Here is a 14,610-nt window from a genome sequence, read left to right on the forward strand (position 1 = left end):
AACGCTTTTATGTTGGTGGTGGGAATGGAAAGTGGTACAGCCACTGTAGGAAACAGTATGGCAGTTTCTCAAAAGATTAAACATAAAATTATTAAATGATCTGGTAATTCCACTTCTAGGAATATTCTCAAAAAAAATGAGGACAGGGTCTCAAGAGATACTTGCACATTCAGGTTCATAGCAACATTATTCACAATAGCTAAAATGTGGCTATAACTCAAGTGTTTATTGTGAATGGTTAAACAAAGTACAGTATGTATATATAATGAAATCTAACCTTAAACAGGAAGGAAATTCAAATCTTAAGGACACCATACTAAGTGAAATAAGCCATGTAGGTGCAGGAGATTGAGAGGTAGGGGGTGAGGGTGGGGAATGGAGAGTTATTTAATCAATATAGAATTTCAATATTTGCAAGATGAAGAATCCTGTAAATGAATGGTAGTGATGGTTGCACAATAATATGAATGAACTTACCACCACTGAAAAGTACACTTAAAAGTGGTTAAGATAGTAAATTTTACATCATGTATGAAGTACCACAAAAAATGTAAGAATTATATTAATGACATGATTTTTATAGGACTAAATAGTACCTGACACTTCTTCTTATTGATAGGTGGCAGAATGTCAGACCGTGGAAAAGACCGGGCACTTGTACAAGCCAGCCAATCACTAAGGCTTGCAGAGTACTCCTGCCTAACCTTAGGTTTTGGGTGTGTCAATGGCTTTGCCTTCTGTAACCGCAACTCCCATGGATCAGGTGCTTGTCTGAATGGTGAGTTGTATATACCTGGAATCTAAAGAATAAAACAATTTTAATTTTTCCTTTAATTTTCCTATAAATAAAAGGAAGATAAAGTTGTACCATGAACACTTTAAGGTGCTTAAAGAATGCTTTAATATTTTACAACTCTGGTTCTTAATTGGGGATAGACTTCAGTTCACCTAAGGAGACTGTACAAAATACTCATACTTTGTCTTCACTATAGACCAACATTTTAGTATGCTTCAGGATTAAATAGTAAATATGTTAAAGATATTGAGCTATCCCCAAAGGACTTAAAATCAGCATAATACAGTGACGCAGCCACATCAATGTTTATAGCAGCTCAATTCACAATAGCCAAACTATATATAGAACCAAACTAGATGCCCTTCAACAGATGATAAAGAAAATGTGGTATATATACACAATGGAATATTACTCAGTCTTAAAGAAGAATGAAACTATGTTGTTTGTAAGTAAATTACTGGATCTGGAGAATATCATGCTAAGTAAAATAAACCAAACCCCAAAACCAAAGGCCGAATGTTTTCTCTGATAAAGGGATGCTGATCCATAATGATTGGGGCGGGTAGGGAAGAATGGAGGAATTTTTGATTGAGCAGAAGAGAATAAGATCAAAGGAGGGGTTGTGGGAGTGGGAAGAATGATAGAATGAGACTGACATTACTACCCTATATACATGCATGGCTGGTATGACTCTATACCACATACAGCTAGAGGAATGAGAAGTTGTACTTCTATTTGTATATAGTATATCAAAATGCATTCTGCTGTCACTATAACTAATTAGAACAAATTAAAAGAAGGTACTGAGCTATAGTTTGTATTTGGCACACATTGCATTTTCATTTAATTGTATTTAAGAACAAAATTACAGAGAGGCCTTTAGCCAATTCATTTTGTATTCTAACCATATATTATGTATATTTAACCATATCTGTAATTCTGTACAGATATGGTGTACTTATCTGTACACTCATTCATAGGAATGTAAATACATAATTCTTTTTTTTAATAACTTTTTTGTGACACTGGGGATTGAGCCCAGGGCCTTGTACATTTGAAGCAAGCACTCTACCAACTGAGCTATATCCCCATCCCCCAAATACATAATTCTTGACCTACTTCTGGGTACCAAGTAGTACTCAATAAATATTTGAATTGTTAATAATTATACATCTTAATAGCAGGTGTTTCAAATCCTGTACTTCAATAATCAAACTGAATCTCACACACGTGTATGTGTGTGTATAGGTATGAGTGATCTCTCTGTATTCACACACACACACACACACACACACACACACACTCATATATGGTCTATTATCACTCAAAATCATATCCTATATTTAATGAGCACATTAGGTGCCATGCTTCTCTAGTATAATGTTACCTTTGCTATTCTGTCATTTGCTTTGTCACATACTGCATCAAAATAGTCAAGAGTTACTTAGCACAACATCTGCTATGCAATAGATGTTATATATATATATATATATATATATATGACAGATGTCAAATTCAAGTTTAGCAGATGTCCATTTTCTGAAAATGTAATGCTATTTGAGTATACATTTTAGTATACTGCATAGAACCATACTTTGATAGAATCATGTTTTGATGGTATTTGATTTCCATAGCACTATATTCAAAACATTTTATATATACATATATATATATATATATACACACACACATACATACATACACACACACATATATATATTTTTACATGTGTATATGTAAATATCATATATGTAAATGCATATTCATAGGGAAGAGTCATAATATAAATGATAATATAGCTTGTGTAACTGCTCTGTAGACACTCTGGACTATATAAAGAAGGTGCCTATTAAATCTATCTTCCGAACAATGTGCTTTTCTGTTATGCCATTATCAAGTCAATAATCTCTCCAGGTTGCTATATTTACCTCATGGATTAATACTTCCAAAAAATTAATAAGATTAACTAGGATATCAGTCTTTGAAAAACAATCCAAGAAAGTTTTGTATTTCCAGCCTAATGTATCAGTAACTATTAATCTCTACCTAATAGCTATGCAAGCTGGGTTCAGTGGCCTAACCCTAATGCTTCCTTAGCAACCTTGGCATGTCTTCACCATAGCACCTCTCATGTTGTTTCTTGGTTCCTTTGTGTGCATCATTCTTCCATCAGTAAGAAGCTGGTAGAAGACTCAAGGACTCTTTCAGATATTTTTGAAACCTCAAGGTCTAGCAGAATGCTGGACACATAGTAGACATTCAAGAATTGAATATTAATTGCTCATCTATAACAATGTGAAGTTCAAAAATGCCCATAAAATCATTTATTTTACTCTTGCTTTCCAAAGCCACGTAAATATCTAATAAAACATTTGAGGTTTATTTCAAAGTCTTATTGACTGCTTTCAAGTAATTTATAGATTAGACCCTTTTTCTCTTTCTTAACCCATCAGTTTCAATTTGTTTTCAAAGACATTGTTATATAGAGCTAAATTACCACAGATCCATTTGAGTCACCTCCAATTCAACATTTTCTATTTTAAAACTGAGGACCAAATTTTATTATATATCAAAACATAATGTAAACACATTTATATGACTAAAATATTTTAAGCTGGCTTTTCTTTGATATGTACTCTATACTACAATTGATATAAGTAAAAATGCTGAAAATGTTGAAAGGTAGTCATATAAAGTATTTTAAATATCATACTAACATTCTGTCTCTGTCACAGTAAATATAGACAAAGTGGATATATAAACAGTTTAAATTAATGTTAATTTTAAAAAATATAGACATATATTCACAATAGTTTTCAAAGGATGATAATTTAAAAGTAGGTGGTAATTTTTAAGATGATTTTTAAAATGATTTTCTCATATGAAAATGTTTTGATTGTAATGAGAAAAAGCCAATGTTATGTTAGAAGGAATATTCTGACATGTAATATAATAGTCTATGAGAAGATGTAGGAGAATCATTCTGATTAGTAATGATCTAATTAATTGAATTCTCATAGCTTATTACTAAAAGTTCTGCAAATTTACAGATTGAGATGGTTAAATACTACAATTTAACCAGACTATAATTTATCATTTTAAAATATCTATCTACCTGAATAACTGCCACCAGCTATTAACTTTACCCCATTAGGAATCTTGATCTCCTTTTACATTTGCATGCACATGTATACATAGGCTAGATGGGAAATGCAAATAGCTCAGTAGACATGATAGCTTTCTTAAATTATATTTTGCAACCTATATGGAGACCTCCTCATGTGTATTCTCTTTGCAATTTAAATCAAATATAGATAGAAAATATATTTTAATTGAATTCAAATGTATCATTTAAAATCTTCAAGGTGTCAGTATTTTAGAAATTAATACATTTGCTAACTTACATCAATAAAAACAGTCCAGCATTCCCTCAATCCTATAGCAAGGATTATTTATATTGCTATATTTATATTGCTATACTATTCATTTAATTATTACTTCTTTAAGTAAATAAAACAACTTTAACTTACTATTGTCTCAGCTGCCATATTTCATTATTTGTTAGCCACTTATGAATAATGGTTTGTTGTTGGTTTTTAAAAAATATTACTATGAGTCACAAAAGGTAGAGCTAACCCTAAGGGATTATGACATATTTTCCAGTTTTCACATTTTTCACAACTTAGAAGGGCTACTGCCAAGCTAGCTTTGGGGACTTCATTTTCAGCAATAATTTTCTAGAGTGACCAACACTATGGGGAAATCTGTGCTAACTGTTCAGAAAAAAAAGAAAGAAAGAAAGAAAAAGCCTACAACTGAGTTATTTGCAGTACTGTCATGCTAACATTCAACTCAATAAGACCCAAGAAATCTCAGGAGAGGACCCTGCTAATAGCTTCTTACTGACCTCCTTGCATCAGGCCCGGCTGCTGACTGGTGGCCCAGTGGTGAATACGGCAAATGAGGTGTGAAAGCACTGATTTTTTTTAAAGGCTATGATTCTGACTCGTCAAAAGAAAAAAAAAGCAATGAGTTATATAATAGATATATATTTTTCTTGAATTCCCCCCTTCAGACCCTCCATCATGGGAACTTAAGCATGACCTAGAATATTAATTATGTCAGGTTGAGCAACGAGCAAATGTACCATTTGTTACCCATTCACCCTTAGCATTACATTAATATTTTGAACCATTCCATATTTCTAACAATCTATCAGTTGGCTTCTTTCTTCTCCGTTTTTATTCTTCTACTTAAGTATTGTGTGAAAAACTATTCAAAAGTGCACCTCATTTGAAAACAAATGGATATACTTCTTATGTTTGGAGCATCAACTGTTATATCACAAAGAATTTTTTATGGTCATTTTCCTCTCATACACTGACCTTTATTTTGTAATTGCCTGAGGGAAGCTACACTCTAATTTTTTTCTCTTTGTCTCTTTGTTATTGAGGTTTATTTTTAAAATACAATAGGAAGAATATGAAATAGGATTATATGCACCTGTAATTCTCAAATCAAATTACTAATGCTTCAGTTTCATAGTAATTTCTCATGATCTAAAAGTTCACTTATTCTGGGAATGAAGAAAAGTCAAGTTTAAAGGGTAGGTGGGAGAATTCAAGTTCTATTATCAGAAATAAATTTTATACTGTTTTTATTTAAATTTGTGAATACTGTGAGAGATAGATATTTCTAAAAGGAGTCTAAAATATGTTTGAGTTCCAAGTTTTAAGGAACCAGCTTTTGAAAAAATAAGACATTAAAGCAGGAATATTAGTAAAGATCTCTAATAACTAGAAAAGTAAAAGTGGGCCAGAGAACTGTGAATGAAATATTTGCTAGGGTAGGGATTGCTGAATCAACACTGACCAATGCACTTCATCATAATTATCAGGACATACTAGTGCCAGGGGATTTATAAAAATCCCACTCAGCAAATAATTGCCCTGCTGTTAGGAGATAGTCAGAGTGTTAACACACTGTCACAGTCCAGCGTTTAGTAAGATATTCTACATTCAATTACTCTTGCTGAGAACTAAGAGGAAACATGGTCATTTCTCAGCTACAGCAGTTATGTTTCCACATGCATTTCAGTCATAGTCACACAGACCCTCAGATACAGTACCCAGAAGGGACAAGACTTTCATGGAAACATTACAGAGTCACATGAATATATTTCGTGTAGAATTTATATCAGCAAGATTTTTTAAAAAATGAAATATTATTGACTACAAATGTTTTTGTCTTCTTTCTTTTTTCTTCAGAAAAGAAATAGAATTTTTAGGACTGGGTGTGTAGTTCAGTGGTGGAATGCTTGCCTAACAGGCACATGATTCTGGATTCCATCCCTAGCATTGCAAAAAAATTAAAAAGAAAAAAAAAGAATTTTTTAAAAAGTTTTGAATCAAATTACAGAGTGAGGACACATTAAATGTAGACCTCAGAAAATCAAAACAGTAACTTGAAAGGGCAAGTAGATCTAGGGGAGAATTCACCCTAGAAGTTTTCCCTAACTACTGTGTAATATCTTCATTTTAGAGACTATTATTTTTTTCCTAATATATTTTATATACCAAAGATAAACCAAAGATACACTTTGATTTTTCAGTACATGATAGAAGAGAAATATTTCAAGCCAAATGTTACCATTGATATAGCTGGCTTTACTAAATTAACAAAATATATAGTTTTAGGAATTATTTTTATATCCTCATCAGTATTATTAACATATTCTCATAAAATATCAATTAGAATAAAGACATTTAGGGGCTGGGGACGTGGCTCAAGTGGTAGCGCGCTCGCCTAGCATGCGTGAGGGCACTGGGTTAGATTCTCAGCACCACATAAAAATAAAATAAATATATTGTGTCCACCTAAAACCAAAATAAAATATTAAAAAAGAATAAAGACATTTAAATAAGATATTATTCTCTGTACATGAATTCAATTCAATAAATACTGAGCCTCTACTAATTTAGACATACCTTGCTAGGTCTAATGTAAGCACAGAGATCCAAAAAAAGTGATCATTCATATCAAGCCATTTTCAGCAGGATGGAAGGTTGGGATTAGGAGAACAATTGTGTGGTCGACTATAACATAGGTAGTCTGCAGTTAAGTATCCTCAATAGCTGTTGTAGAAGAGGCCAAGTACACAGTCTCTAGAAAGTGCCATGGGAAAAATATCTGAAATTGTTCTAAAGGTAAGTAGAACTTTTCAATTAAAGAAGGAGAAAAGCATTACAGGCCAAGTGAATGATAAAAATAAAGATATAGTTGTAGGAAAACAGTCTCTGTTCAAGGAACATCAATTTGGCCACTTTAAGCACGAAGCTATTGTCAGAAATGTTGAGAAATTGGGAACAACCTGAGAAGGTTAAAAGTTTGGTCCTAATTATCCATAAAATAGTAACCCCTTGATTTTCATATCTTCCTTAAAGGGTATAAAACCCAGAATAAAGTCTGAAAGAGAACATAATAGTATATGAAACCTGCAGATGAAAACTCTAGCAAAACAAACCAAAATAACAATTCAAAGAGACAAATCAAGAATTAGAACCAGATATGGCATGGATGTTGGAATTATCTCACCAGGATTTTAAAACAACTAGGATTAACATGCTATGGGCTCTAATGAATAAAATGGACAAGTAAGAATGTTAACCAATGTAAACAGGAATAGAAGTTCTGAGAAAGAAACCATGGTGTAACCGAAATGAAAAATGCCTTTGACAGGCTCATTAATGGACTGGATATAATTCAGGAAAAAAATTCTGAGCTTGACTATATGTACATAGAAGTTTCCAGACTGGAAAACCTAAGAGGAAAGTCCCCTAAAAATTGAACAAGAACAGTCTAAGAACTTTGGGACAACCACAAACGGTGTAACATATCTGTAATGGGAAGATAGGAGGAAAAATATGAGAAAGATATAGAATAAATTTTTGAAGGAAAAATGAGAATTTCACCCAAGTTCATATTAGACACCAAATCACAGATCCAGGAAGTTCAAAGAACACTAAGTATAAAATATTTTTAAAAAGTAAAAAATAAATTACTTATAGGCATATCATATTTAAACTTCAGAAAATCAAAGGTAAAAAGAAATCTTGGGGAAAAAAAGCAATCTAAATAGGCCTGTATCTCTTACTGAAATTGAATCAATAACTAATAGCCTTCCAAATCAGAAAATACCATACTCACATGAATTCACTGATGGATTGCTTCTACCACACATTTAAGAAAGAAATTATATCAATTTTCTATAATCTCTTCTAGAAGACAGAAGCAGAGGAAATACTTCCTAACTTATAACACCAGCATTGCCCCAATTCGAAAACCAGACAATGACATTACAAGAAAAGAAAGTCACAGACCAGTATCTCTCATAAATTACAAATGCAAAAATCTTTAACTATTAGCAAATAAAATATAACAAAGTAAAAAATAACTATGTATCACAACTAAGTGGGAATCATTCCACATATGCAAGACCGGTTCATCATTCAAAAACCAGACTTATATTACACGATCATATCAATAGGTAAAGAAAAAGCATTTGGCAATATCCTATTCATGATAAAAACTCTCAACAAACTGGAAATAGGTGTGAATTTCCTTACTTTGATAAAAAGATCTATGGAAACCTACAGTTAACATCATACATAATGTTGAGAAACTATGATTTTCCCTACCAACATTTACAACAAGGAAGAATATCCTTTCTCACCACTTCCTTTGAACACTCTACTGAAAGGTAAATTGCTGCAATATAAATTAATAATAAAATGAGGAAAAGGCCTGAAGAGACACCTCTCCAAGTGACATGAAAATGGTAAGAAAGAATATGAAATATAGGATGTATCACATATCATTAGGTTATTATAAACTGTAATAATGAGATACCTATTAATGTAGGATACTTATATTCCTACTAAGATGGTCAAAGTACAAAACACTAACAATATCAAATACTGGTGAAGATGTAATGTAGAGCAACAGAAAGTCTCATTCATTACTGATGAGAATAAAAAATGGTATAGCAACTGTACAACATAGTTTGACAGTTTTCTATGAAACAAAATAAATAGTCGTACCATAAAAATCAGCAGTTGAGCTCAAGTGAGTTGAAGACTCACATCGACTGAACCTGCACACTAATGTTTATAATAGTTGATTCCATTTTCCAACCTAAATTCCATTTCACTAAGTCAAAGAGGCCAATTTTGTAAAGCCGTGTGTGTTCCAACTATGTGACATGACAGAAAACATAAAACTTTGGAGTCAGTAAAATTATCAGAGTTATTAGAATTGAGCTTTCCACAGAATTTTTAGGTTGAGAGGTGAGAGGTTGGGAGGGATGAATAAATACAAAACCTACAATTTATAGGTCAGTGAAAGTACTCCATATGATACTATAGTAGCAGATACATGACATTATATACTTGTCAAAACCCAGAAGAGACATAACACCAGGACTGAGTCTGATTGTAAACTGTGGACTTTTGGGGCTAATGATGTGTCAATATAGATATATTGATTGTAACAAATGTATGGGGGGAGGTGAGAGTGGAGGAGGTATATATGAAGTCTATGTATCTTACTATTAATTTTGCTATAAACCTAAAAATTCTCTAAAAATGAAGCCTATTAAAAAATAAAAGTGGATGACACCAGTAGTCCCTCAATGTCTTAAGCCAAAAGCTGTGAATCATCCTTGATAATTATTGATTTTCCCTATCCCTTATGTCCAACTCACCAGCAGGTTCCATTAACTCCACCTCTAAAGTACATCTTGAATCCATAGGGTCCTATTTATAACCATGAATATCCCTACAGTACAAGCAACCATAATATCTTCATCAAAGTGCCACAGATTTATATTTAGTCTCTATCTGCTAATCTATGGGAAAGCTAAAGTAGTATTTTTTAAATTCCTTTCTAAAGACCTATAATTTGATTTTCAATGAACCTTTAAAAAATAAATTAGCATTGCACATTTTTTTTTCCGATCTCATTTTTGCTTCTTTTTTCCCATTACTACCATATTGGCTTTTTTTTAGTGCCATTTTTTTTAAGTAATATCCCTGACTCAAATTCACCAAAGCGTTTCCCCCCCATCCATTTCTTTGACCAAATCATACTCATCCTTGAGAATTCACTATAAACACTACTTCTTTAGAAATGACTATTATGATTCAATACATTCTAAATTAGATTGTCTTATTACATTCTTTCTCTCATAGTACCTTGTTCATTTTCTTTATTGCACCTGTAATTTTTAATCATACATATATATGGATATCTGTTTTTAATACTTGTATCTTCAAACAGAATTTATGTTCCATGGGGGCAAGAACAGTGTACATTTTCTTGACCTATGTGTAAGTTAAGTTGGTGGTCCTTATATCTGGCTGCACATTATAATTATTTGGAGAACTTGAAAAATATTGATATCCAAGCTTCTCCCAAGACTAGCTCAATGAGAATCTCTGAAACACATCTCTGGGCTATTGTTCAGTTTTAATTTGTAAAGCTGATATGCAGCCATTGTTAAGATCCTGTCTTATTGCCTATCTCAGGACCTGGTTCAGAATAGAGAATTTATGATGATCTAACAAATGCTATATGGCAAGTCATTTGAAGAGGAATTGAAAATTTCTTATTTAGAGGTAAGGACAAAGAACAGTGGGAAGAAAAAAGATGAGATGGACAAGGAACATTCCATAGAAACAGAATCAGAAGACATTAATACCTGATTTAATAAAATGAATAGAAGAGAAAGTGGAGTCATAAGAAATGCTTGGATTTAGAATTTGGGCAGAAAAGAGAGAAAGAGGTGTATTTATGTAGGAACATAAATATCTGCATTAAAGTTATTAGAATTGAGTTTTCCACAGAATTTTCAGGTTGAGAGGTCAACAGTAAACAGGTGTTAACAGTAGATCTGTAATTCAGGAAAGGGGTTACAGGTAGCAAATGAGCATTTCCTGAAAAACAAACAAAAAACCAAACAGGTGAAGGTGTGAAAATGAATAGGATCACTGAAGAAGTGAGTATAGACTAAGAGCCAAGGAAAGTTATTTCAGGGTATGTACATTTAAGAACTAAGCAGGAGAAGAGAAGCCCATGAAGGGCACTCAAAAAGAACAAACAATGAGAGAGGAGAAGCAGGACACAAGGGAGAAGGCAGTTTCATGGAGGTCAGCAGTGTCAGCAGCTACCCAGAAGGGAACAGCATGAGCAGGGAGAATGCACTATTGGAATGGTAATTAGATGGCTGGTGACCTCTGCAAAAGCAGATTCTGTTCTTGTGGCAGAAATCATATTGTAATTCATTGAATGTGAAACAAGAAAAAGAAAGTAGAAACTCGATTTCCCTTTAACCATACTGCATTTTTAAAAACTTTGTGAGAAAAAATTCCATTGAAAGGATTTCCAGGGAAAACATCCTCACTAAACAATTCTCTCTTTAGAGGTCCCTATTTTACTGATCCCTGCAAGAACTGGAGTACAGTTGATTTTTTTGTTTGTTTGTTGCTTAGGATTTTTCCCTAGACCTCTTCTTTTTCCTTAACCCTACTAACACTGACCTTGGGTTCCTTATTAATCTCTTGATACCTCATCACTAAATTGGGGATAAAAATAATCTATCTTAAAAGGTGATATATGAATTAAAAGAAATACATAAAGCACTTACAAAAATATTTTGCTCACAATAAGCATTCAATAATTATTAACTAATACTCATTATTATTCTGCAAGTCTACAGTATCATGCTGCTGATGACTACTGGAAAAAATCATATAACTAGGCACAATGGTAACACTACATATTTGTAGACCTCAAACCTCGCTGGATCCACTGTGGCTTTAAATAATCTTCCCTTGCTGATTGTTTTCAGGATTCTTTTTAGAAGATCAATCATAATATTGAGGTCCTCAGACATTAATTATTTCAACTTCTGGCCTTCCCTACAAAAGGATCCATACGTGATTCTACACTATTCCTTTTGTACATGGAGGTTAAGCTCTTCTCGCTTTTGAAACCTATAACTTCATTCTCTTCAACACATCCTCTCTCACCTTTTCTGGGTCCATGATTACTAAGCTGTTTCATCTCTTGTGTTTTCAAGATTTCTCCTCCAAGTAGCTCTTTTATGAACATGTATACACTTCTACTCTTCTAAATGTCCTCTTCTAAATTTGCTTCCTATCTAATTAGTAGGGAGTGCATATTTCCTGTTTCTCATGTTTTCACTGGGTGGTTCTTTGTTCCTTACTGTGTCAAGGAAGAGAGCAAGTTTTCAGTTTGGTGCATCAAGAAAAGAGCATTCTACCACAACAATGTTTAGAGCAGCTCAAATCACAATAGCTAAATTATGACCCTATATACATATATGATTACACTATTGGAATGACTCTGCACATGTACAGTCAGGGGAATGAGAAGTTGTGCTCCACTTATGTACAATGTGTCAAGATGCATTCTACTGTCATGTATAAGAAATTAGAACAAATTTTTAAAATTTTAAGAAGGAGCTATTCCAGCCTAGTTTATGCCCTTTCTCCCACCTCTTGAAAACCACTTGCCTATGGGAAACAAATGTATTTGCTTCCACTTCCTTTCAGATTAGGCTAGCTGTTTTTCTTGCTTTGCTGTGATGAGGAGATAGATTGAACTATGGAATTAAGTAGAAAAAAAGCTCATTATTGATTCAGATATGAAATGCCAATTCAGATTTCATAATTAATAAAACTGATACTTTTAATCTCCATCTGTTGTCTATTATATCTTTTCACTGATTCTAGATTTAGGCAGGGGAAAAAGGTTTACATTTTGAGCTGTAACACATTTTTTTTCCTTCTTAGTTAAGTTTCTACCTTGACTATTCCATACCAGTTCTTCTATCTCACTTCTGCCTTTAAATATGTTATGTCTCAGATAGAGCTGATTCTATCAATAACTATAGTTTCAGTTTACCATTTGAGATATAACAAATCCCATTTTCTTAATGACATAATTATTTATTAATTAAAAGAAATTTACTAGTTAGTTCAAGAGTGAGATGTTAATGATATTTGTATTCTCAGAAATATCTCTTTATCTCAAATAAAATGATTACAAAAATGTGTAATTGAATGATGAAATGGATTTCTATTGTTTCAGATTTTTAGTTTCAATGACAGAAATAATAAATACACAGGTGACAGCTACATACCTTATTCTTCTTTTCTTGGCTCTTTTTCTGACAAATAAAAACTGTCCATAAGAACCCAGGAAACCTTACTTGCCTTCTATGAGAGGATCCTATATCTTAGCCTTGTCTCTTTCCACCCTCATTTCCTGAAGTTTGAAGATTTAATAATCTAATTCCCACAAGACATGAAAAACCAATAGTTTTGAATACGCTGTCTAGAAATGCTTTCAAGTAAACAAAACTTTGAAGACATGATTTTATCCATTGTTAAGAAAATATCCTTGAGGTTGGTGCCTTTTAAACCTTCTTCAAACCTTACTATCCAGGAAAGCATGATTTTGAACATAGACAATTACGAGTCTGAATTTCATCTTTACCTGATATAGTTGTATGACCTGGAGCATACAGAGTCTTTAATAATGTTAGCTCCCTTTTGTCTTTTCTTTCTATATAATATTTTCTTTTTAAAAAACCCACAAAATATATTTGAGAAAAAAAGACATCATTAAAAAGATAGCTTTCAAAATTATTTAAGGTATGGTTATTTTTAATTTAAAGAAGAAATAGTGAATGACTGGGATTAAATAAAAGCTACCTTGCTTGTTTTGAATCTAGAGGTATTATAAGTCAGAATTAGACATGTACATAAACTATTTATTTACTAATCAAGTGTTATTACTTGTGAACCTACCTTGGTATTACAAACTGGGATGATTGCTTTCCTTTATGAAGTCACCTATGTTGAAGAGAAGTACCACCATAATACCAGTGGTAAATGTTAATATTAAGACTTAGTAGAGACAAGAGGAACAAATCTGATTTGGGAGATCAGGGAGAAGTCAACAACAATTTTGATATTTATAATATTTGATAGGCATGTTGACTCTTGCATGCATATACAAATAAAAGTACAGGTTAAATGAACTGAATAATTTCAATAATGAGAATTTAGGGCTTACATAGATGATACCATGATCATCTTATGTACACAAAATATAGATATAAAAATATGATGAGTACAACAAAATTTCATTATTGTAATGATTCAGTTTATTTAGTGGTATATCACAACTAAATATGCATGTGTGTGGGTCCATGTTTTAACTTAAAAGTAAGTGGAAAATAAAGATAAATAAATTTGATGAAAAAATTTGAAATTCAATTAAATAAGGGTACTGGTAAACTAATTAGGAATGAATTATATTATGTTACTACCCTGAAAATGTAATTTTTCTCAAGCTAAAAAAATTATATTCTTTCAGCAAAAGTTCTTCTTAGTATACTAATAGTTTTTGAGACATTTAGCTTATTTACATTGTCTAAGAAACATTCACATATTAAAGACAAATTATTTCCCTTTTATATTTTCTCCATAACTCCTTTCCAATTCTCATCTCTTAATTTACTGTTTCTTATGATACTATTTGAATAAAAGAACTCATGTTGAGTGAAATACATCCAACTGTCAAAAGACAAAATAGATAGAAACAGGAATTAACAGGACTATTAGATATGCAGAAAATCTGCCAACTTATACTAAAGTACTTAAATTATGCCACATCAAAATGAAACAAATTTTATACTTTTAAAATAAACAAGTGTAGCTCTTCTT

At 32.3% G+C, this 14,610-nt stretch overlaps 1 protein-coding gene across 1 annotated transcript in view; it reads right to left on the reverse strand.

Moving 5' to 3' along the window:
• The window catches only part of Spata17 (spermatogenesis associated 17), a 196,881-nt gene that overhangs the window by 88,179 nt on the left and 94,092 nt on the right, over positions 1–14,610 (reverse strand). Inside the window, exon 7 of the mRNA XM_026388009.2 lies at positions 597–800. Within this exon, the coding sequence (XP_026243794.2) occupies positions 597–800 (204 nt within the window). The remainder of the gene's footprint in view (positions 1–596; positions 801–14,610) is intronic.

This window comes from Urocitellus parryii, chromosome 9 (genome assembly GCF_045843805.1).
Source record: "Urocitellus parryii isolate mUroPar1 chromosome 9, mUroPar1.hap1, whole genome shotgun sequence".
NCBI lineage: Eukaryota > Metazoa > Chordata > Mammalia > Rodentia > Sciuridae > Urocitellus > Urocitellus parryii.